Source organism: Salvelinus sp. IW2-2015, linkage group LG15 (genome assembly GCF_002910315.2).
Source record: "Salvelinus sp. IW2-2015 linkage group LG15, ASM291031v2, whole genome shotgun sequence".
Taxonomy (NCBI): domain Eukaryota; kingdom Metazoa; phylum Chordata; class Actinopteri; order Salmoniformes; family Salmonidae; genus Salvelinus; species Salvelinus sp. IW2-2015.
The window spans coordinates 17,308,914-17,330,354 of record NC_036855.1 but is presented as its reverse complement, the minus strand read 5'-3'; the positions used below and the strand labels follow the sequence as shown (position 1 = coordinate 17,330,354).

Below are 21,441 nucleotides of genomic sequence, written 5' to 3'. Positions count from 1 at the left end.
AGAGGACTACAATGGAAATAAGTCAGCAGACTACAATGGAAATAAGTCAGCGGACTACAATGGAAATAAGTCAGCGGACTACAATGGAAATAAGTTGTTCAACTTTATTGTGTTATCCTCCATTATTTTAAATACAGTGTATCCACATGTGTGGCTGAATTGTGTTTTAAATAATCAAAAAATTCAAATGAAATAACTCATACTATGAGTGGTCTAGTGTGCCCCCTCATGAACCCTGACCTCTGACCCACCTGCCAGGCCTCCAGCTGCTGTGATAGGTTCAGCTTCTGCTGGATGGCGTCCAGGAGCTGGCTGTTCAGAGACATGATATCTATCTTACACTTGGCCAGCTCCATCTCCACCGCTTTTTTCCTGTTAGGCAGACAGACACACAGCTTAGAGATAAACAGCACCTCTCTAGTTTCTATGCTCTCATTATGCTGAATGCTTATGCTTATGCTTATTCGGGAGATGACTGTAAAACAACTAATTGTTGTTATATGCTAGCCTATTACATACAGGACAAACATACAATGTAGTTGTGCCCCAAAAATGTGCTATGTTTTATGGTCTTACTTGGAAATAGCATCATCTCGGTCTCGTATAGCACTTTGGAGCTGTTCACTGGGGTCTTGTGCTTCAGACATGGCCCTCATACGCTCACTCTCCTCCTGTACGGAGCACATCTCCACAGAGAGCATCGCCATCTTCAGGACAGGGGAGGAATGACATAGGAGACACTCATCAGACACATTGTCAACCTCGTGAGTAAGAAATCCCATCTGTGTCTAGCTTGAATAACAAAGCTGTGTTGAAGTGATCTTGTTGGAGAACAACAGTGATGATAAAGCTCTGTGTGCAGTAGTACCTGATTATGGAGTTGTAGAACCTCTTCTTGGCTGTTCCGTGTTCTATCCTGCTCTGCTTCGTACAGCTCTCTCACTCCTCTCACCTCTTCCCCAAGCTTTCGAACCTGGTCTTCAAGAGCCTCCTCGTCACTACGGCGAGAACCCTGCTCACACACAACCACAACAACACACATAGACTCATTATATTGTGAATTCAGGTCAAACTCAACTCAATTCATTTGGAGTTGTTTTGAGTGTGTACTGAATATCGCACACTCTTTATTGGATGCATGGAGGAACTAAATATCTGTATAGTATATCTGGTCAGTATTTTCATATGTACAGTACCAGTCAAAAGTTTGGACACACCTACTCATTGTTTTAACCATGTTATGGAGGCTACACAGAGTTGTTTACATTCACTGGAGGAAAAAACAATCTTATATTTTAGGTTCTCATGGAGTGTGACAGTTGAACTAAGCTCATGAGGCATCATTTATAAGTTATATTCTTCAAGAATCAATGGATATATATATATATATATATATATTTAAACATATACAGTGGGAGAACAAGTATTTGATACACTGCCGATTTTGCAGGTTTTCCTACTTACAAAGCATGTAGAGGTCTGTCATTTTTATCATAGGTACACTTCAACTGTGAGAGACGGAATCTTAAAACAAAAATCCAGAAAAATCACATTGTATGATTTTAAGTAATTAATTTGCATTTTATTGCATGACATAAGTATTTGATCACCTACCAAACCAGTAAGAATTCCGGCTCTCACAGAACCTTTTAGGTTTTCTTTTAAGAAGCCCTCCTGTTCTCCACTCATACCTGTATTAACTGCACCTGTTGAACTCGTTACCTGTATAAAGACACCCTGTCCACACCACTAAATCAAACAGACTCCAACCTGTCCACAAATGGCCAAGACCAGAGAGCTGTGTAAGGACATCAGGGATAAATTGTAGGCTGTACAAGGCTGGGATGGAAGCTACAGACAATAGCCAAGCAGCTTGTGAGGAAGGCAACAAACTGTTGGCACAATTATTAGAAAATGGACAAGAAGTTCAAGATTGACGGTCAATCACCCTCGGTCTGGGGCTCCATGCAAGATCTCACCCGTGGGCATCAATGATCATGAGGAATGTGAGGGATCAGCCCAGAACTACACGGCAGGACTGCGTTCAATGACCTGAAGAGAGCTGGGACACAGTCTCAAAGAAAACCATTATAACACACTACGCCGTCATGGATTAAAACCTGCAGTGCATCGCAAGTCCCCCTGCTCAAGCCAGCGCATGTCCAGGCCCGTGCTAAGTTTGCCAATGACCATTCTGGATGATCCAGAGGAGGAGGAATGGGAGAAGGTCATGTGTCTGATGAGAAAAAATAGAGCTTTTTGCTCTAAACTCCACTCGCCGTGTTTGGAGAATAGAAGGATGAGTACAACCCCAAGAACACCATCCCAACCGTGAAGCATGGAGGTGAAACATCATTCTTTGGGGATGCTTTTCTGCAAAGGGACAGGGACGACTGCACCGTATTGAAGGAGGATGGATGGGGCCATGTATCGCGAGATCTTGACCAACAACCTCCTTCCCTCAGAAGAGCATTGAAGATGGGTCGGCTGGGTCTTCCAGCATTGACAACGACCCGAAACCACAGCCAGGGCAACTAAGGAGTGCTCCGTAAAAGGCATCTCAAGGTCCTGGAGTGGCCTAGCCAGTCTCCAGACCTGAACCCAATAGAAAATCTTTGGAGGGAGCCGAAAGTCCGTATTGCCCCAGCGACAGCCCCGAAACTGAAGGATTCTGGAGAAGGTCTGTATGGAGGATGGGCCAAAATCCCTGCTGCAGTGTGTGCAAAACCGGTCAAGAACTACAGGAAACGTATGATTCTCTGAATTGCAAACTAAGGTTTCTGTACCAAATATTCAGTTCTGCTTTTCTGATGTCACAATACTTATGTCATCGCAATAAAATGCTAATTAATTAATTAAAAATCATACAATGTGATTTTCTGATTTTTGTTTTAGATTCCTTCTCTCCACAGTTGAAGTGTACCTATGATAAAAATTACAGACCTCTACATTGCTTTGTAAGTAGAAAAACCTGCAAAATTGTCAGTGTATCAAATACTTGTTCTCCCCACTGTATACACTACCGGTCAAACGTTTTAGAAACCTACTCATTCAAGGGTTTTTCTTTATTTGACTATTTTCTACATTGTAGAATAATAGTTAAGACATCAAAACTATGAAATAACACATATGGAAATCATGTAGTAACCAAAAAAGTGTTAAACAAATCTAAATATATTATTTCTTAATTCTTCAAAGTAGCCTTGATGACAGCTTTGCATTCTCACAACCAGCTTCATGGGTAGTCACCTGGGAAGCTTTTCCAACAGTCTTTGAAGAGTTCCCACATATGCTGAGCACTTGTGTTGCTTTTCTTCACTCTGCCAGTCCAACCATTCCAAAACAATCACAATGGGTTAAGGTCGGGTGATTGTGGAGGCCATTCTTCTGATGCAGCACTCAATCACTCTCCTTTTGGTCAATTAGCCCATACACAAGCCTGGAGGTGTGTTTTGGGTCATTGTCCTGTGTGGGAAAAAAATGATAGCCCCACTAAGCGCAAAACCAGATTGGGTTGGTGGTATCGCTGCGAGAATGCTGTGGTAGCCATGCTGGTTAAGTGTGCCTTGAATTCTAAATAAATCACCAGCAAAGCACCCCACACCATCACACCCCTCCATCTCACGTGGGAACCACACAGTGCAGAGATCATCTGTTCACTTACTCTGCTTCTCACAAAGACATGGTGGTTGGAACCAATAATCTCACATTTGGACTCATCAGACCAAAGGACAGATTTCCACCGGCTTCTAATGTCCATTGCTCGTGTTTCTTGGCCTAAGCAAGTCTCTTCTTCTTATTGGTAGTGGTTTCTTTGCAGCAATTCGACCATGAAGGCCTGATTCACGCAGTCTCCTCTGAACAGTTGATGTTGAGATGTGTCTGTTACTTGAACAATCTGAGGTGCGATCTGAGGTGCAGTTAATTGCCGATTTCTGAGGCTGGTAACTCTAATGAACTTATCCTCTGCAGCAGAGGTAACGCTGGGTCTTCCTTTCCTGTGGCGGTCCTCATGAGAGCCAGTTTCATCATACTGCTTGATGGTTTTTGCGACTGCACAAACATTTCCGCATTGACTGACCTTCATGTCTTAAAGTAATGATGGACTTTTGGTCATTTCCCTTTTCTTATTTGAGCTGTTCTTGCCATAATATGGACTTGGTCTTTTACCAAATAGGGCTATCTTCTGTATACCAACCCTACCTTGTCACAACACAACTGATTGGCTCAAACGCATTAAAAAGGAAAGAAATTCCGCAAATTAACATTTAACAAGGCACGCCTGTTAATTGAAAGGCATTTCAGGTGACTACCTCATGAAGTTGGTTGAGTGAATGCCAAKAGTGTGCAAAGCTGTCATCAAGGCAAAGGGTGGCTACTTTGAAAAATCTCAAATATAAAATGTGTTATTTCATAGTTTTGATGTCTTCACTATTATTCTACAATGTATATCTGTGTGTGACGGTCAGTACCGTGGACTCGTTGCCGTCTAGCAGGTTCTGTGTGAGTCTGCGTAGCTCCAGTAGACTGGCATGCAGGCTCCCTATGGGAACGTCCTTGGCCGAGTATGTCTCTGAGGACTCGTCCATGGAGGAGTCAGTGGACAGGGCTGAGTCTGTGATGTCGTTGCCCCGCAGGTGGGAGACGAGCGAGCGCACCTGGCAGTAGGCCTCCCACAGCTGGAGACGAAGCTAGAGAGAGAGAGAGAGCAGCTTAGCAAAGACTGTTTATAATACACTATGAATCACTGATATCATATCTAGGACTCTCTGTATGTCACTCTATCTCACAAAGCAGTGTGTGTGTGTGTGTGTGTGTGTGTGTGTGTGTGTGTGTGTGTGTGTGTGTGTGTGTGGTGTTGTGTTGCTGTTGCTGTGTCGTGCGCGATGTGCGCGTGAGCGGTGATGTGTGTCGTGCTTTTGCATAGCGTGTACCTGCTCCCTCTCCTGTTCCTGCTCCTCTTGCTCCATGCTCTGTTCTATCTCACAGAGTAGGCTGGCAGGGTGTGGGCTGAGGCCTTGTAGACTTCTCTCCTCTGTGAGCTCCTCAAAGCGGGCACTCAGATGTCTGTGGGACACCCKGACCTCCTGGAGCTCCAGCTGGCTCTGCCGTAACTGGACACACATAGCAATACAGTGGACAACAAACAGTAGACAACACAGTGGTCAACATAGTAGTCATCACAGTAGTCAACACAGTAGTCAACACAGTGGTCAACACAGTAGTCAACACAGTGGTCAACACAGTAGTCAACACAGTGGTCAACACAGTGGTCAACACAGTGGTCAACACAGAGCACTGATACCATACAGATCAACATAACACACTCAGACACACACAAATACAGAACATGTCTATAAACCCATATACACGTTCACACATAATACAGGAATATCTTGGCACTGTACAAAGAGCGACAGAGATCGTACCTGTAAGTCCTTCTCGTGGTGATGTTTCTCCAGCACTAGCGTTCTTTCCCTCAGGTCGTCAACAGTGTTCTGAAGTAGCTCGTTTTCCTCTAGCACAGCGTTAACCCGACGCTCCAGCTCTCTCTTACGCTCCGACAGCATCTTAATCTGACAAGATACACAACCCCAATAGCCAAGTTACACATTGTGCTATGGGAACCTAGGACAGTGAAGATGTTGTTTTGTTTTGTTTTGGTAGCTATCTGCACTCAGTGTTAGCCTCTATAAATCTGTTTCTCTCCTGACTGACTCTTAGGAGTTCAAATGTTCCAGAAGATTAAAGTACTCCCCCTGGTCCCAAATTTTTTGTTGCCTAGCATAGGCGTAGGAGGTTTCTGCCACCCTCATTTACAGGAATGTCTCCGTGGTAAGCTGATAGTCCAAATGGACCTGATAACAGTTTATTCCTTCATCAGTCTATAAAGTGGCCTCGGACTGAAGGCTAACATTGCACAAACACTGCACATTTCTAGTGATACAAGGAGAGTTGTTTGTAATATGTTCGGTGGCAGCCTGAGCAGCTTAATCCATTAAACAAACGTTAGTTCTTGTTCTTTCTCGTTATCCCCCATCCATGCTTTGGCCTACATCTGGTAACCTACTTTACAGCGCAGTATGTGGACTTCTTTGCCACCATGTGGACTTCTTTGTAGATTCATGTTCTTCGTGTGCCCTTCAGATATTTTGGTTGACATTGCTGTGATTTTCTCTGTCTAGCAGGACTGATCCATCCTTGTCACTTTAAATGAAGAAAACCCGTTGGAACCCTGGGAACACCCAGACATTGCAGTATATCTGAGCTAAATATAGAGCGGTAGCTTTTTCCCTCAATTACAGTGCAGTCTCTGCAGTGAGGGTTACTCCTCTCCAATAAGACCTACTATTAAAGAGGAGGCAGAGAGGTATAATATATCTGTAATGTTATCATTCTATGACCCTAAGCTAGATGGCTGACATTASACATTACTGATATTACTGTGTATTCTCCTGATAAATGTTTCACAGACAGAAACATACAGTATCTCATGCTCCATAGCAGTACAGTGGGACATGTACACACATGTGACATGCAGCATGCAGACAAACCAATATAACCACTCACTTCTAGCCCTTGCTGCTCCAGTCAAGAGGAAGGAGTCAGTCACGGTATTAGAGGAGGGGAACACAGAGAAATTGAATGATTGATAGAAAAGGAGGAAAAACTGATAGGGCAATATTTGTTAACTTATTTTTTAAACCTTTATTAGGCTCTCTAGTCTCACCTCAGCCTGTAGGCTCTCTAGTCTCACCTCAGCCTGTAGGCTCTCTAGTCTCACCTCAGCCTGTAGGCTTCTCTATCTCACCTCAGCCTGTAGGCTCTCTAGTCTCACCTCAGCCTGTAGGCTCTCTAGTCTCACCTGAGCCTGTAGGATCTCTACTCTCGCCTCAGCCTGTAGCTCTCTAGTCTCACCTCAGCCTGTAGGCTCTCCAGTCTCACCCCAGCCTGTAGGCTCTCTAGTCTCACCTAGCCTGTAGCTCTCTAGTCTCGCCTCAGCCTGTAGGCTCTCTAGTCTCCCCCAGCCTGTAGGCTCTCTAGTCTCGCCCCAGCCTGTAGGCTCTCTAGTCTCGCCCCAGCCTGTAGGCTCTCTAGTCTCGCCTGAGCCTGTAGGCTCTCTAGTCTCGCCTCAGCCTGTAGGCTCTCTAGTCTCACCCCAGCCTGTAGGCTCTCTAGTCTCACCTGAGCCTGTAGGCTCTCTAATCTCTCACCTCAGCCTGTAGGCTCTCTAGTCTCACCTCAGCCTGTAGGCTCTCTAGTCTCGCCTCAGCCTGTAGGCTCTCTACTCTCGCCTCAGCCTGTAGGCTCTCTAGTCTCACCCCAGCCTGTAGGCTCTCTAGTCTCACCCCAGCCTGTAGGCTCTTTAGTCTCACCTCAGCCTGTAGGCTCTCTAGTCTCACCTCAGCCTGTAGGATCTCTAGTCTCGCCTCAGCCTGTAAGATCTCTAGTCTCGCCTCAGCTGTAGGATCTTAGTCTCGCCTCAGCCTGTAGGATCTCTAGTCTCGCCTCAGCCTGTAGCCTCTCTAGTCTCGCCTCAGCCTATAGGCTCTCTAGTCTCACCTGAGCCTGTAGGCTCTCTAGTCTCACCTGAGCCTGTAGGCCCTCGTTCTCACAGGCTCTCTAGTCTCACCTGAGCCTGTAGGCCTCTAGTCTCACCTGAGCCTGTAGGCTCTCTAGTCTCACCTCAGCCTGTAGGCTCTCTAGTCTCACCTCAGCCTGTAGGCTCTCTAGTCTCGCCTCAGCCTGTAGCATCTCTAGTCTCGCCTCAGCCTGTAGGCTCTCTAGTCTCTCACCTCAGCCTGTAGGCTCTCTAGTCTCGCCTCAGCCTGTAGCCTCTCTAGTCTCGCCTCAGCCTGTAGGCTCTCTAGTCTCACCTGAGCCTGTAGCCCTCCTAGTCTCGCCTCAGCCTGTAGGCTCTCTAGTCTCACCTGAGCCTGTAGCCTCTCTAGTCTCACCTGAGCCTGTAGGCTCTCTAGTCTCACCTAGTCTCACCTGAGCCTGTAGGCTCTCTAGTCTCACCTGAGCCTGTAGGTCTCTAGTCTCACCTCAACCTGTAGGCTCTCTAGTCTCACCTCAGCCTGTAGGCTCTCTAGTCTCACCTCAGCCTGTAGGCTCTCTAGTCTGCCTCAGCCTGTAGACTCTCTAGTCTCACCCCAGCCTGTAGGCTCTCTAGTCTCGCCTCAGCCTGTAGGCTCTCTAGTCTCACCTAGTCTCACCTGAGCCTGTAGCTCTCTAGTCTCACCTGAGCCTGTAGACTCTCTAGTCTCAGCTCAGCCTGTAGGCTCTCTAGTCTCACCTCAGCCTGTAGGCTCTCTAGTCTTGCCTCAGCCGTAGCCTCTCTTTCACCTGAGCCTGTAGGCTCTCTAGTCTCACCTGAGCCTGTAGGCTCTCTAGTCTCAGCTCAGCCTGTAGGCTCTCTAGTCTCACCTCAGCCTGTAGGCTCTCTTAGTCTTGCCTCAGCCTGAGCCTCTCTAGTCTCACCCAGCCTGTAGGCTCTCTAGTCTCACCCAGCCTGTAGGCTCTCTAGTCTCACCCCAGCCTGTAGACTCTCTAGTCTCACCTCAGCCTGTAGGCTCTTCTAGTCTCGCCCCAGCCTGTAGCTCTCTAGTACGCCCCAGCCTGTAGGCTCTCTAGTCTCGCCCCAGCCTGTAGCTCTTCTAGTCTCGCCCAGCCTGTAGGCTCTTCTAGTCTCGCCCCAGCCTGTAGGCTCTCTAGTCTCGCCTGAGCCTGTAGGCCTTCTCTAGTCTCGCCTCAGCCTGTAGGCTCTCTAGTCTTCGCCTCAGGCCTGTAGGCTCTCTAGTCTCGCCCCAGCCTGTAGGCTCTCTAGTCTCGCCCCAGCCTGTAGGCTCTCTAGTCTCGCCCCAGCCTGTAGGCTCTCTAGTCTCGCCCCAGCTGTAGGCTCTCTAGTCTCGCCCCAGCCTGTAGGCTCTCTAGTCTCGCCCCAGCCTGTGAGGCTCTCCTAGTCTCGCCCCAGCCTGTAGGCTCTCTAGTTCTCGCCCCAGCCTGTAGGCTCTCTAGTCTCGCCCCAGCCTGTAGGCTTCTCTAGTCTCGCCCCAGCCTGTAGGCTCTCTAGTCTCGCCCCAGCCTGTAGGCTCTCTAGTCTCGCCCCAGCCTGTAGGCTCTCTAGTCTCGCCTCAGCCTGTAGGCTCTCTAGTCTCGCCCCAGCCTGTAGGYTCTCTAGTCTCGCCTCAGCCTGTAGGCTCTCTAGTCTCACCTCAGCCTGTAGGCTCTCTAGTCGTGTCATGTGCTGGTTGGTAGAGATGCTCTTCTCTCTGAAGTCATCCCGTAACGAGTGGACCTGAGTGGACAGCTGCCTCTCCACATCTGTAGCCTGGAGACACACAAACACACCCCAGACACAGAGCGTGAGAACAAATACATTAACAAATAATTGTATAACATGTTATTCTTACAATTCAATACAACTTGCCTCAGAGGCAATTAAAAAAAGCCATTACAATATGACAAATATCAACATCTTCCACATGTAATACAAGGTCCATAACGGTAGGGTTGTAAAGTCATAATTCAGAACAGTTCAGAACTCTCACAACAACACATCCTCACGCCACTCACACACTTCACATTGAGTCAGTACCCAACACGGTAATGCTTGGAGTGGTATTTGATTTGACACACTGTTACCTCTGAGTCACCACAGTGTTCCTATAACTGGAATCCAGCTGCACAGCAGAACTGTTCCTGTAAAAGCACAGGTTTGAGTAAYTCAACCTTTAACATCTGGAATGTTCCATTTAGAGCTTGGTCCCTACTGCCCCCTTCCCTGGCCGAGCTCATTGGACTGTTCTGATCAACAACCCACTGCCTACCGGCCGCGTGCAGATCACAAAGCCAGACCAACAGAACCTCATTAGCATAAGTGAGACTCTAATGATCATCATCACTGCCATGGCAACAGATGGTGGAATCCTTGATACCCTTCACTTACTCCTCTCCAGCCTCTGCACTGAGGAGAAATATAATTGCCATATAACAAAGCAATTATTGATTTATTCACTGGAGGYAAATTTAACTTAACAGGTAGATGTCAAGATAGATAAAGCCCTGGCTTACTGAGAATATAGAGATGTGATATACTGTCTGTACACCTCTGACTACAGTATTCCCCCATAATCATGACACTTTGATATCTAATAGATCTCTGTCTTCATTAGAAATTCCACAAAACATTAATCCAACAGGCTGATTACTGTCAAAAATAATTTACATTTTAGTCATTTAGCAGAGTCATTTATCCAGAGCGACTTACATGAGCAATTAGGATTAAGTGCCTTGCTCATGGGCACATTGACAGATTTTTCACCTAGTTGCCTCAGAGATTCAAACCAGCAACCTTTCTGTTACTGGCCCAACGCTCTTAACAGCTAGGTTACCTGCAGCCCCCCGGTCAAACAAACAATCAAAGGTCAGCTGTATGCCAGCTCTGACAAATAACAACCAGGTGGAATCATATCGCTACATCTGTTTGCTACTGATACTCTATATCCGTGGCAGATGTTTGATATGTTTGCCTCTAGGTGGCAGTCCGATGTTTATAGGATCTTTCAGTCAGCGGTTGAATTGTTGGCCACCGTGGTGACTGGTGACGCCTTCGTGAGTAGTGACTGCATGGGACAGGTAAGAACAGGAAGTTACCAAACACAGCCGCTCTCTAATGCTCTATCCTTGTTTTAGACCTACAGGTATAATGTAATTGGACAGAGCTCTCCACCCATCTGTCTGTCTGTCTGAGTCCAAAACAGAGTTGACTTTTCTACTACAGTCTACTGTAAGTGAGTTAGAGATTTGGGTGAGATTTATGGTTTCCCCACTGGACATCTGTTGGTGATTCGTGGAACTAGCATGGCATATTGTGTAATAATACAGGGCTTATACTCATAAATCTGCACTACACCCTGCTTTTTGGAAAGCTTTTATAGKTGAGGGAAAATGTATGTGTTCCATTCACACTTGAATGCACTTGTGTCCTTAAGTAACTCAGAGAGAGGTTGTAATTTTTATGTATTCTGTGTGGGAGACTAAGGGAAGAACAACCTGAAAACTAAAATCTGTGCTGTGTCATAACACTGTTTGGTCAGTGCACTATGCTTACAAAAATAAGAAAAAGTTTGTTGTGGCACTCCTACAAGTCTTCTACTTCTATGTMCCCCTTTTTCATAATGGCACCTTGTYGTCCCCAGTGATGCATGGGAGGAATGATATAGCCTATACCAAACGCAGAATCATTCCTTTGATGTATTCTTAGACATTCAAACACAGCTGCTCTACTCTGCCATTCTGAATGTGCTTCACATTCTCCTAACCAGGCCAGAAAGATGCATACAGCTCTTCATCTCTGCTAAACTGGCTGATGTATCTGTCTCCTCAGTGGAGGTCTATGCAGAGCCCAGTCACAGTGGGAATGTGACATTTGACTCAAGTGTCACACTGCGCCTGACAGATTGAGATCAGAGGAAAAACAGRATATTTCACTGTGTTGCCAGATGTACTGATATTCCCCTTAATCTGGGCATAAAGTCCTCAGATCCCAGATCAAGTATTATCAGTACATGGGGGAAATTGGACTACTGCAACAGAATCCAGGCCAAAAACTAGGGCTCAATATGCTGAGAGACAAGCATACATGCTCATTCTTTCTCCAGAGTCAGGACACAAAGGTACAGTACCTTGTAAAATGTTCCCTCTAATTTCCTGGGGCACTGAGCAAATGTTTGGTCTTGTGAGCAGAAACTTGAACATTGTGAGAATTTTSTGCAATCAGYGGCRCGTTTACAGTGAACACTGAGGCTAGCCAATAGGCTATTGCGGCTATTGGAGCATAATGTAGGTCTAYCAACAAAACCAATGGAGCAAATCCCATAACATTTTCAGATGGAAATAGCTTTTGATTTCTATGATATAGCCTACAGTAGCCTGGTGTTCAATGCAGGCCTACATTGCATGAGACTTTWAAAAACGTTTTAACATTATGAAGGGTTTGACATTAATTCATGATTTTTTACTTGGTCATTGGCCAAACAGGTGAYTGTAAATTTCATTGTATTGTGTTGTACGATGCAAGAACCCACTTTACAAAATACAATGAATTATTATTACCATACAGAGAATTAGATAATGTAGGTTACCCCTCTGCCTATTGGCTTATTTGCATATTCAAGCTTGTCTCACAATTCAACACTGCACCTTTAATTAAGACATAAGCTTTTTACCTGACAGGCTTTTCAAAGACAGCTTGAAATGTAGATTGCACGTTTTGTGCTCTTGTAGGAAGCAGTATCTCCCCATTGCTGGCCTATACTTATCTATAACTGGGCTAATAACTCGCCAACTAGCAAAGAATATCAACACATGTGCACACGCGCGGCTCTGCGCTCTGATCTGAACTGATCTGAAAAGCGCATTCACTYGCTGGTGATTGAAAGACCACCAACATAATTCTACTCCGTTGCGCTTTGGCTCTGCATACAACAAAATCACAAACTCAGTCTTGCAAAGTTAGATTTGGTTTGGTTTGTTGCATTGAAAGGGGGCTGATATAATGTTGATTCGATCACAGAAAAAACGTTGATCTATATAGTGCATACTAATGGATCGAACTCAGTGAAGTTCAATCTCTTGCGTCTCTGCGCGGCATGGTATTTCTTCTGCGCCGCTGTCCTGAAGGAGGTGGACAACGGCGCAGCTTTGAGGGAACATTGACCTTGTGCCAAGCCATGATCTTTCAAAGGGATAATCACAACATTCTCAAAACCCTTTAATTTACAGCAGTCTTTGATAGGAGAGGAACAATATCTTCCCTACATACAGGCCTAATCCATAGCGTCTTTAATACAAGAACATAGCAGAGTTTCTGTGGTTTCCAGTCTAATGTTCTTGCTTACACCTATGGGTGTGGAATTGAGAGGGGGTAGGTGGATCCTTAACGGATTTACCACTTGTATCCTCTTCATTTTTAATATCGGTAATTAAATCAGTGATTTCCAATGGCTTATCTGTTCCCTCTTTCTCTCTCTGCCCTCTCCTCAGGATGCAGAACAAACTGTACAGCACAAGCTATTATACACATATGGTTGAAGATGACTTGCAAGTCCATGTGTGTACATGTCAGGTGGATCTGTGTTACAACCTGACATTGGRCTGGCTGTACAGCACACAGTGTCACAGAGAGCACATTCCCATGGTAACACATGAAATCTCACATATGACACCTGGGTTGTCATAGCAACCAGAGAGAGAGAGACAGGATTGATGGAGCTGTGTGGCATGTTTCTGGCATTTTCCTTAGTCATAGCACACAGTGTATTAGTTTATGGATCTATATGATGCTGGTCATGCCATGCACTAAAACAATACATATGTCACTCTTCCAGTTTCCTGAGTGGCGCAGCGGTCTAAGGCACTGCATCTCAGTGCTAGAGGCGTCACTACAGACACCCTGGTTTGAATCCAGGCTGTATCACAACTGGCTGTGATTGGGAGTCCCATAGGGCAGTGCACAATTGGCCCAGCGTCGTCCGGGTTTGGCCGGTGTAGGCCGTCATTGTAAATAAGAATTTGTTCTTAACTGAMTTGCCTAGTTAAATAAAAGTAACACAGTTTAACGTTATCAATGAAGCTCTGAATGTCAGCACCACTGATGGCAGCAGGCAGGGAGCAGTAGCAGCAGGCAGGGAGCAGTAGCAGCAGGCAGGGAGCAGTAGCAGCAGGCAGGGAGCATAGCAAAGGCAGTTAGCATCAGCAGTGGACGAGCAGTAGCAGCAGGCAGAGAAGTAGCAGCAGCAGGGAGCACAGTAGCAGCAGAGAGCAGTAGCAGCAGGCAGGAGGACAGCAGCAGCAGGCAGGAGAAAGGACAGCAGCAGCGGAGAGAAGTAGCAAGCATCAGGGAGCAGCAGCAGAGCAGGGAGCAGCAGCAGCAGTCAGGGAGCAGCAGCAGCAGGCAGGGAGCAGTAGCAGCAGGCAGGAACAGCAGCAGCAGGCAGGGAGAAGGAGCAGCAGGCAGTGAGCAGTAGAAGCAGGCAGAGCATAGCAGCAGGACAGGGAGCAGTAGCAGGCAGGTAGGGAGCAGTAGCAGCAGGCAGGGAGCAGTAGAGCAGGCAGGAGCAGTAGCAGCAGGCAGGGAGCAGTAGCAGCAGGTAGGGAGCAGCAGCAGCAGGCAGGGCAGCAGGAGCGAGCTAGAGCAGCAGGCAGGGAGCAGTAGCAGCAGGCATGGAGAAGTAGCAGCAGGCAGGAGAGCAGCAGCAGGCAGAGCAGCAGCAGCAGGGAGAAGTAGCAGCAGGCAGGAGCAGCAGCAGCAGGCAGGGAGAAGTAGCAGCAGGCAGGGAGCAGAGCAGCAGGCAGGGAGAAAGTAGCAGCAGGCAGGGAGCAGTAGCAGCAGGCAGGGAGCAGTAGCAGCAGGCAGGAGCAGTAGCAGCAAGGCAGGGAGCAGCAGCAGGTGTCCTCTGTCCCTTTGTAGCCTTAGGATCCATTCTAGACCTGATGCTTCTGTTCCTCATCACAACTGATGGCCTGGAAAGATGCCCAGTGTCTGTGTTGAACACACGGTGTGTGTTGTTCACCTAGGTGTTTTATACGGTGGTAGGTAGCCATGGAGCAGAGCAGAGCACAACAGAGTATTACCCATGGCCCATGGTAGCTCATTACCGTTAGTTGAGGTCTATGAGTTTATCATAGTGTAATGCAGAGCTTCAGTGTACACATACACATAGACCTAACAAAAGGCCTTAAGGGGGTCTTAGTAACCACACAGCACATTATTACTCCCATCTACACATTGGCCTAAAAACAAGCAGCTCCAATAAGGTCACTGGAGGAGCTGTGGGTGTCTGATCATCTTGGCGTAGCCAGAGATTTGGGGTTTTGATTTGATCAGGGTTATAGCCTAAAACATGTAGGCATTTGTGCTGGAGTCAGGTCTACCCCTTTCTAAATGTGTGCTGTAATGCAATTAGAGAAATGTTCCTTCCTCGCTGGTTCACTCTGATCAGATTAGGCCTCAGGGGATTGGTCAACCTCACACCCCAGGACAGCCAAGCCTACCAGACCAGCAGACACCACTGGGTTTAGATGTGTTTTTACGTCTGTGCTTCTTTGAGTCTGTATGAGTAGTAAGTGTCTGTGTCTCTACAGTATGTGGCTGTTGAATATGTCAGTGACTTGTGTGGMTCTCATATATTTAAGTCTAGCTCATAGAGAATGGCTCCCGTGTCCTAGTGTATTAGTGGCAGGTTTGCACTGTCCCTTAACATGAGGGTCAATGGCTCACACACAGACAGGGTGACAGTTTTTAATTAGCTGTGAGTGCAGTATGGAGTAGTGTTGTTGTTCTGGCTGCTGATTGAATGCATAAAAAAGTMTATTACAGAGGATTATGACCTAATCCCTTCAGTGCCGCATCTTACACACTGCGTTTTACATCACTTCCTGTGGCCAGCCCCACCACACCAAGGTCATTCCTGCTGCATCCAATCAGAGACTTGGTTCCAGCAGACTATTGGTTCCTCACTCTAATCTGTTATTATGAAAGTGCATTGTTATTGTGAGTGTAATCTTCAAAGCTTTGTTTTGAGAATGGCCATTGGAAGAGCTGTCAGACACATGATAGGATTCTAGCCATTCTCCAGGCTCTCCGCTGTCATGACTGCAGCCTGCAACAGATTACCACTTATTTCTGTCACTCCTTCACAGGGGGGTGCTTTATTTTAGACTGGAAGACAGTGGACACATGTGGCACTCCTGTCATGTGTCTGAGTCTGGTCCCCAGTGAATGTGTCCAGAGTGGCCCGCTTAGAATGGAGCTACCGATATGGAATATATCTAAAAGAATAGATCTTAAAGAATAGATCTTAAAGAATAGATCTAAAAGAATAGATCTTAAACAATAGATCTTAAASAATAGATCTTAAAGAACCTTGGAAATGAATTTATTGCTTGTTTTGTAGTGAGTCTTGCCAGACTAAATGGTCTGTCCGTAGATAAAACAGTCAGCATCCTTGTCTCTACTAATGCTGCTACAAAGAATATGTCATTACAAAGCCAAAACATCTCCTAATCCATGTCTTCGGATAGGACTACGCGCTCAAAGACAGACAGACAGACAGACAGACAGACAGACAGACAGACAGACAGACAGACAGACAGACAGACAGACAGACAGACAGACAGACAGACAGACAGACAGTAATCCTAATAAGGCTGGTACTTCTCTGGTGGCTCTACTACTGGGAGGTTTGTCAGAATCTGGTGTGGGTTCCCTAGGAGGATGTGTACTCAGAGCTGTGGTGTAAGCAGGCCATTGCTTAGTAACAGAGAGATTACCATGTCTGACTTCATTCATTTTATTACACAGGAGGTCTCTCTGGCATCCGACAGCAGTGAATCACGCAAGCCTGATCAATACTCTCTATTAGCACTCATAAATTACCCCCCCCCCCCATCTACACCAATTTCATATTAACCAAGGCTGCTTTTAAATCAACTGCAACTTAATTACATACCTAGCAGGATCCATAGCAACAGACCAGTTCAGGGCCCCCTCATTGGTCAGAGACTGATGGTGGTTGACATGTATTTCACTTTAATCTGATCAGAGATGGAAATGAGAGGTGAAGCAGGTCTGTATAACCCAGCGGTGCTGCTGCTGTCTCTGTATCTGTAACAGCGCACAGCCAGCAGCAGCCCTGGCCAGGAGCGTAAAAACAGCCATTGACCGCTAGCTAGCTCTCTCCCTGCTGGGCTGTGGAAGGAAGCAGCATCTGCCTGACTGCAGCTCACATCTATTCCCAGGACAGACAGCACTGCACCACAGGCATTGTCACCCACACCTACAACATTGTCACTGGTGTCACCAGAGCACATCAGCAGGCAACACCCGCCTATCTCCACATCTGAAGCTTCTCTGGCTATTAAAATGAGACTGGCCCTCTGACTGAAGTCAACACACAGCTTTCTCCATGTAACAGCCTTAACATACCCAGATTAAAGGTMTCAATATGTCCCTTCAACTTGCACAAAAGCATATCCCTGTCCCTCGCGTCACTGGAAAGCTAGTCTCTTTTAGAAACAGCTATGTGACGCCGTGCCTATCAGCCTCAGCCTGGTATGCTATTGGTAAAATGAGCAGCAGTAAAATAATTTCTAACAGTCTGTTGATGTAGAGGATATGGAATGAATGGAAACATTGGGTGTTTCTGTCCTGGAATGAATGTCCATTAGGAAAAATAGTTTTTCCAGATATTCATGTGATTTTTTGCTGCACCTCGACTCARGTTGGTAGAAGAGCTGTCTACTACCTTCCTGGCCGGTGTTTCYATTAGTTTCCCATTGGGATTTAGGCCTAAAAGGAATTGACCACTCTGCTAGTCAGGTTGTCAGGGCAATGCCTCCCATTTTAGTTAGGTTTGAGTGATTTGAATTCGGGCTGTAGTCAATCCAGCTTCTTAGGGGAGTCTAATCAACAGTATTACCTACAGCACTGTTGCTCACCTCCATCAGTCCAGCCTGTCCATGGAGTCGAATCAATGAAAGCTTCTCCTGACACATGTCCATAACCCTTTACAAAGTGGATGTGCTCTGATTGAAYATTTACCTCCTCCACTCTCCCTGTCATCCTATCATTCTTTCTCAGTTTTTTTCGGTTCTTATCCCATCAATCATGTAGGTTATCAAAACATTTTGTTACCTAAAACATCAAATATGTTTTAACAGCCTGTAGTTACTGATCAATATGGATAGGAGGGTTGCATAAGTATTATGCAGCCTAAATCATTCTACATGATTCAGCATTTAAGAGGTGAATGTTCCACTTTCGATGACTTAGCATATATTGATCTGTATGAGAGAGAAATAGAGAGAGAGAAGAGAGAGAGAGAGAGAGAGAGAGAGAGAGAGAGAGAGAGAGAGAGAGAGAGAGAGAGAGAGGAGAGAGAGAGAGAGAGAGAGAGAGAGAGAGAAGAGAGAGAGAAAGAGAAGAAGATAGAGACATGGGGAAAGAGATTGAAGCAGTCTATGTATGTGCATGTATGCATTCTATATGAGAACATAGTTGTACCCTCTCTAGACATGAACACGCAGACTGAGACATCCAGTGTTGAGGCCCAGTGGTCCACAGACAGACAGACAGACAGACCGAATGACAGTCTACAGACAGACAAAAAAGGTCCACAGACAGAGATAGTTATCTCCACTCACCCGTTAAGTTGCTCCAGCAGGCGGTGTCTCTTCTGACAGCTCCCTCATAGCCATGGACTTGTCGCGATCGGCCTCTCTCAGCTGGACCTGATGGCGCTCCAGCTCTCCTTGCAGCTGCTGGACATCTATCTCCAGCTCCGCCACGCGGTCCCCCCACTCCCCCTCCCTATTCTCCAGCCGCCGCCGCAGCTCGTGCTTCTCCTGCTCATGGTGCTGTGGGTGAGGGGAGACAAGGGACAGGGTTAGAGATGCTACTGGACTGGAGGGACCAGGTTAGGCCTGAGACTAGTAGTAGTAGTAACAGACATTGGATTGTGAAAGGATAGCACAAAGCTTCTGCTCCTTTCTATCCAGAGCTTTATAAAGCTGAGGCAGGGGGTGGGGATATGAGTGTGGGCTTATAATATGAGAGAACCAGGGGGTCAGGGTATGGGGGGTTGGGATGGGATGGGTGGCATGGTTGGTTACACACATGATGTAGCCCAGAGCATGTTGGGTAATCAGTCCTGAACAAAGAGGCGTGTCAGGAATAAAACATGGTTGGTAAAACAAGGTTTGTAAAAGGATAACGAACAATGTTATCTGCCCCGAAAAAGCTTTGAAATTCCTTGATGAATATTGTACACTGGGTAATAGCGTAGTGCTGTGTTGTTAGAGATCARGGCCCTGAGCAGATGTAKCCTACAGTAGATACAGTAGGCCATCTCCATGGGACATTAACAGGGGATTAGTAGTTGTTCCACTCCAGGCCATGTGCTGAGTGGAGTGGGGGGTTTCATATGTGATGAACAAAAGCTCTGCTGTCAGCGTGAACAAATGCAACAGACATCTATGGGGTTTCAGGGCTTTAGTGACACCCCAAGATGTTGTGAACACCTCCTCTCCACCTGTGTCAATGCTACCTGTCAGTGTCAGGTAATGACAGTAAAAGCATATAAATAAAAAGTAATTGTGAGAATTGWGTCTGCTGTTAGAGCAGTGTTTTGTGCGCAAGTGTTTTTTATGAGAGAGGCATTATACTGTTATTACACTGTATGGAGATTAGCTGTAAATTGTAGACAGTCTGAAAAAACTGTTTACAATGTGACATCTGCTCAACAGCACTACAATAATGGAGGGCAGTCCTAATCAGTTGAATATGGTTACATACACTGCTTAACTCCACATTAATTTACTGAGACAAAAAGGATGGCCAAACAACTGTGAATTKAAAAACAGATCTGGAAGGACTGAATGTGATTATACAGTATTTGGCAGTGAGTGTAAAGCTACTTACCTCTAGTTTATCGTTAAGATCTTTGTTCATTTTATCATATTGCTTAGTCAGGTCTTGGTTACGCTCTAGCAGAGCCTTGCCTAGTTTAGCAGCTAAAACCAAGTCCTTTTCTTTTTGACGGAAGAGCGACAACAAGTCTGTATTCTGTCCAATTACAGGCGTCTCCAATTCAGACAACTCTTCCTCCTCCTCGTCGTCCTGCTCCCCAGTAAGCATGGCTAATTCCTCTTCCAACGCCATCCCGAGGCCTCCAGAGCCGGTGTGTAGCAGCGAGTGGCCCTGAAATCCTCCCTTTTCTTGTGGGGTTTTGTTGCCCTGATCCACCGGGTGCTCCATGCAGTCGCTGTCCAGCTCGGGTGGTGCTGAAATCGCAGCCTTGGATGTGTGCAGGTCGAGGCAGAAAGCTGACATCGCCGCCCGACGGACAAAAAAATAAGAGATTAGCCTACCCAATTGATTTATTCCGGTTGAACCCACTCGGTCACTAGGTCGGGCTGACCGGATCCTCTCTGTGTCGACAATATCTCCATAGATAGGGTTCCTTGGTAGGCATATATGTTACAGTTATTAAAAATCACAGCAATAGCTAACCTGTCTGACTCAAATTTCCCTCACGCTCGGAAGACCACCTCCCCTAAACCGTACACACCAAGCTCTCGCTTTAATCCTGCAAACAGTGCCGCCTCCTCTGCAGCTGAGCTGACGGCGAGCCTCTTGCTGTCTGCTGCTGGCTATCTTGGATGTAAAGATTGTCGGTCCACAGTGTGCTTTGTCCCCACATTAACCGCCCTGACGAACTCTCAATAGCAGTCGGTCTGTCCACCCGGTTGAGGCGGGGTCCCGGCTCCCCATAATTGTTGGCCACTTTACACCGGAGGCATTTTGCAGAACCTCAGGCTTCGGCAAAATATCCAAAATACCCACTCGAGCAGAGAGCGGGCCCGATTGCGCCACCTCMTTTCCTCCCTGGAATGCGCGCCACACGTTGCTGACGTCAACAGCAACCTGTTACAAATAAACATCGATTGGTTGAGGATGATAACGCCATTGTTATTTAGCATTATGTGTGACGTAGGTGAGTATTTCCTTCGCTTTGAGTCTACATAGTTTCATAAAGCTTTTCAACGATATAATATTACATCAAGAACGTTCTCTCCTAGTCCTCACAGACATGGCCCCAGAGTAAATTAGAGCAGATGTTTTGACAGATGAATAGGGGAACACGCTGGTGGTCTAGATCTGACCCCATTATTTCACAGCGGGTGTTCATGTATAAACAACGCACAACCCACGTGACTGTCCTAATCTCTAATGTTAGGAATTTCYTAGAGGAATTCCCAATGATAAATATTTCTGTTATAATAAATTCATAACATAACACATAAAAGGTCAGTTTGCTGTTTAACCCCATCTTACTAGGCCTATATACATTATCAAACCAGAAACCAATCTACTCAGATACTATTTTATATTTTATAAACAGGCCTAATTAGTTACCACTCTCTGTGTCAGTCCATATTTCAATATGGYCCACATGTCATTATACTAATTACCAGGAGCTTTCATATAGTAGGCTATTACAATTTATAAACTGGGTGGTTTTGAAAATACTGGATGAAAAAAAGGAATAGATCCAAAGCTGAGGCTTGAATGCAAAATAAAGATGTTTATTGAACCATCGTGGTGCCCAACGAATATATCATTGTGCAAGAAAGTGCATAAATAAAAGGTGAAAACAAAACACAAATGTTTCGGCCTCAGGCTATCATCAGTGTAAATGATCTCTGATCAATCATGCATTTAGAAAATATAAATTAGAGCTTTCGAAAGTATCTTGTTACAAAATACATTGGAGTGTAGTTCAGCYCAGTGTAATACAACATACACAATACTCAGAAGTAATTAAAATATGTTTTTTAAATACATGTAACAGAAATACTGTATCTCTGTATGCC

General features: G+C 46.0%; 1 protein-coding gene across 1 annotated transcript in view; it reads right to left on the bottom strand.

Annotated features, from left to right (window-relative positions):
• Window positions 1-20,624, bottom strand: part of LOC111975157 (BICD family-like cargo adapter 1) — a 25,560-nt gene extending 4,936 nt beyond the window's left edge. The window contains 10 exon segments of the mRNA XM_024003361.2: window positions 252-372; window positions 577-707; window positions 869-1,012; window positions 4,473-4,691; window positions 4,935-5,114; window positions 5,430-5,576; window positions 9,218-9,334; window positions 18,207-18,237; window positions 18,239-18,423; window positions 19,487-20,624. Coding sequence (XP_023859129.1) covers window positions 252-372; window positions 577-707; window positions 869-1,012; window positions 4,473-4,691; window positions 4,935-5,114; window positions 5,430-5,576; window positions 9,218-9,334; window positions 18,207-18,237; window positions 18,239-18,423; window positions 19,487-19,897 — 1,686 coding nt within the window. The 5' untranslated portion in view covers window positions 19,898-20,624.
• Between the last annotated feature and the right edge of the window lie 817 nt (window positions 20,625-21,441).